This window comes from Corapipo altera, unplaced genomic scaffold, assembly GCF_003945725.1.
Source record: "Corapipo altera isolate COAL_440 unplaced genomic scaffold, ASM394572v1 130820, whole genome shotgun sequence".
Lineage (NCBI taxonomy): Eukaryota > Metazoa > Chordata > Aves > Passeriformes > Pipridae > Corapipo > Corapipo altera.
The window spans coordinates 1-2,097 of record NW_020889519.1 but is presented as its reverse complement, the minus strand read 5'-3'; the positions used below and the strand labels follow the sequence as shown (position 1 = coordinate 2,097).

General features: G+C 64.5%; 1 protein-coding gene across 1 annotated transcript; it reads right to left on the bottom strand.

Moving 5' to 3' along the window:
- Positions 1–512: 512 nt before the first annotated feature.
- LOC113942235 (interleukin enhancer-binding factor 3-like) lies at positions 513–2,092 on the bottom strand (the record flags this gene model as incomplete). Its single annotated transcript, XM_027633369.1, has 4 exons — positions 513–655; positions 753–864; positions 1,214–1,311; positions 1,696–2,092. Coding segments are annotated over 4 exons (750 nt in total), but the record flags the coding sequence as incomplete, so codon positions are not given.
- Between the last annotated feature and the right edge of the window lie 5 nt (positions 2,093–2,097).

The window sequence follows — 2,097 nt, the reverse complement described above, 5'->3', positions numbered from 1 at the left end:
TTCCCATTCCAGACCAGTTCCCATTGGTCTTTTCCCATTCCAGACCAATTCCTATTGGTCTCTTCCCATTCCAGACCAGTTCTGATGGGTCTGTTCCCATTCCAGACCCGTTCCCATTGGTCTTTTCCAATTCCAGACCACTCCTGACCCATATTTTCCCACTTCAGACCAGCCCTGATCAGTATTTCCTGATCCCAGACCCGTTCCTGGTGGTATTTTCCAATTCCAGACAATTTCTGATCTCCTCCTTGGTCTCAGTTTTACCCAGCACAAACCTCCCAGTTTCAAGTTCTTTTATCAACCCCCTCACCCCTATTTAGAGCCCTGAAATGCCCAAAGTCCTGCATCCCTGAGCCCACCTGCCTGTGCCCCCATTCCCCCCCCTCTCTCCCCCCCCCCCCCCCCCCCTCCCCCCCCTGCCCCCCCACCCTCCCCCCCCCCCCCGTCCCCCCATTCCCCGTGCCCCCATTCCCCCCCATCCATGCCCCCATTCCCTGTGCCCCCACTCCCACCCCTCTGTACCTACCTCTCGTTAACTCAATACCTTTTTTCTGAATCTTCTTCTTCTTCTTGCTGGGGGATTTCTCCTCCCCGTCCTCCTCCATCGGCCTCTTCATGGGGGTCACGGCGTAGGTGGTGCTGGGCGGGATCTGGACTGTGGGGGACCAGCACAAGCAGCCCCTCAACTCTCTGCTCCCCACCCCGAGCCGGGAGGGAGGTCGGGGGCCGCTCCCTCCCCTCCCAGTACGTACCAGTATAATCGACCGGGTTCTCGTTCTTTGGCTTCTTGGGCATTTTGGAGGGCAGGGGGTCCATGCCCAGGACCTTGTGGAGCTGGCCGAAGGCGGCGAGCCGCAGCGCGTGCTGGGGAGAGGAGGGGGTGTCAGCGAGGGGGCCGCGGGGGACCCGCTGCCCGCAGCCCCCGCCCGCCCTCACACCGATCCTCAGCCCTTCGCGGGACTCTCTGGATTCACCGTTTTCTGGGGGGTTTAACCCAAAAATGGGGGCCGGGGCCGGGGGAGGGGGGGCGAGTCACTCCTCAACACCTGATTCTTTGCTCTGGTTCGGGCCAAGCTCCGCGCCCCGTGGGGCCCGTGCGGGCGGCCCGGGCTCGGCCACCGGCGGCCACAGGGCACTAGTCTACGTTGGCCAACGGGGCCGGGAGCGGCGGGCGAGCCGGGGAATTCCGCAAGGTCTGGAGGTCACACTATACCTGAGCACTCTGTGTGATATCTTCCCTTTGTTGTCTGTCTAGATGCCCAATAGCATCAGTGGCTTCTTTTTCACAAGGGTCATAAATACCAGAACCATCTGAAGGCAGGAAACAAGGAAGATATGCAGAGAATTATCCCGGGTCTCTCTAAAGCAACTGAACTAAAGTCCCTGGGGCGGCAACGACGCTCCGAGAGCGCGGGCCGGCCGCGATCCGGCGCTCGCCCGGCGCTCTGGGACTGCCCGGGCTCGTTTCCACGGACACTCTGCGGGAAGCTGCTCCCGACCTCTCCGGGAGCCGAGCGGTCCCTCCCTCTCTCTACGGGGCTGAGGTGGCTCTGAGCCGGCGTCCCGAGGGCGGGGACGGTTCCCGGCGTGGCCGGAGCCGGGCCGGACCACGAGGGGCTGCCCGGTCACCGCGTCACCCCCCGCGCTCCTCCCGGCGCCGCTTCCCGGCGGGAACGGCAGGTCGGGGCGGCTCACCTGGCATGACGATGCCCGAGGCCAGGCACTCCAGCACCCGGCGCAGCGCCTCGCCCGCGCCCATGGGCCGGTTCGCCGTCCCGATGGACTTCTCACACAGCAGCTCCAGCGGCTGCAAGGCAAGGACGGGCGTGAGGGAGGGCACAGGGAGCCCGGGACCCCCGGGAGAGGGACCCGGAGAGGGATCCTGGGAGAGGGATCCTGGGAGAGGGACTCCAGGGGAGGGGTTCTGGGAGAGGGACCTGGAGAGGGATCCTGGGAGAGGGATCCTGGAGAGGAACTCCAGGGGAGGGACTCCAGGGGAGGGATCCTGGGAGAGGGATCCTGGGAGAGGGACCTGGAGAGGGATCCTGGGAGAGGGATCTTGGGAGAGGGACCTGGAGAGGGATCCTGGGAGAGGGA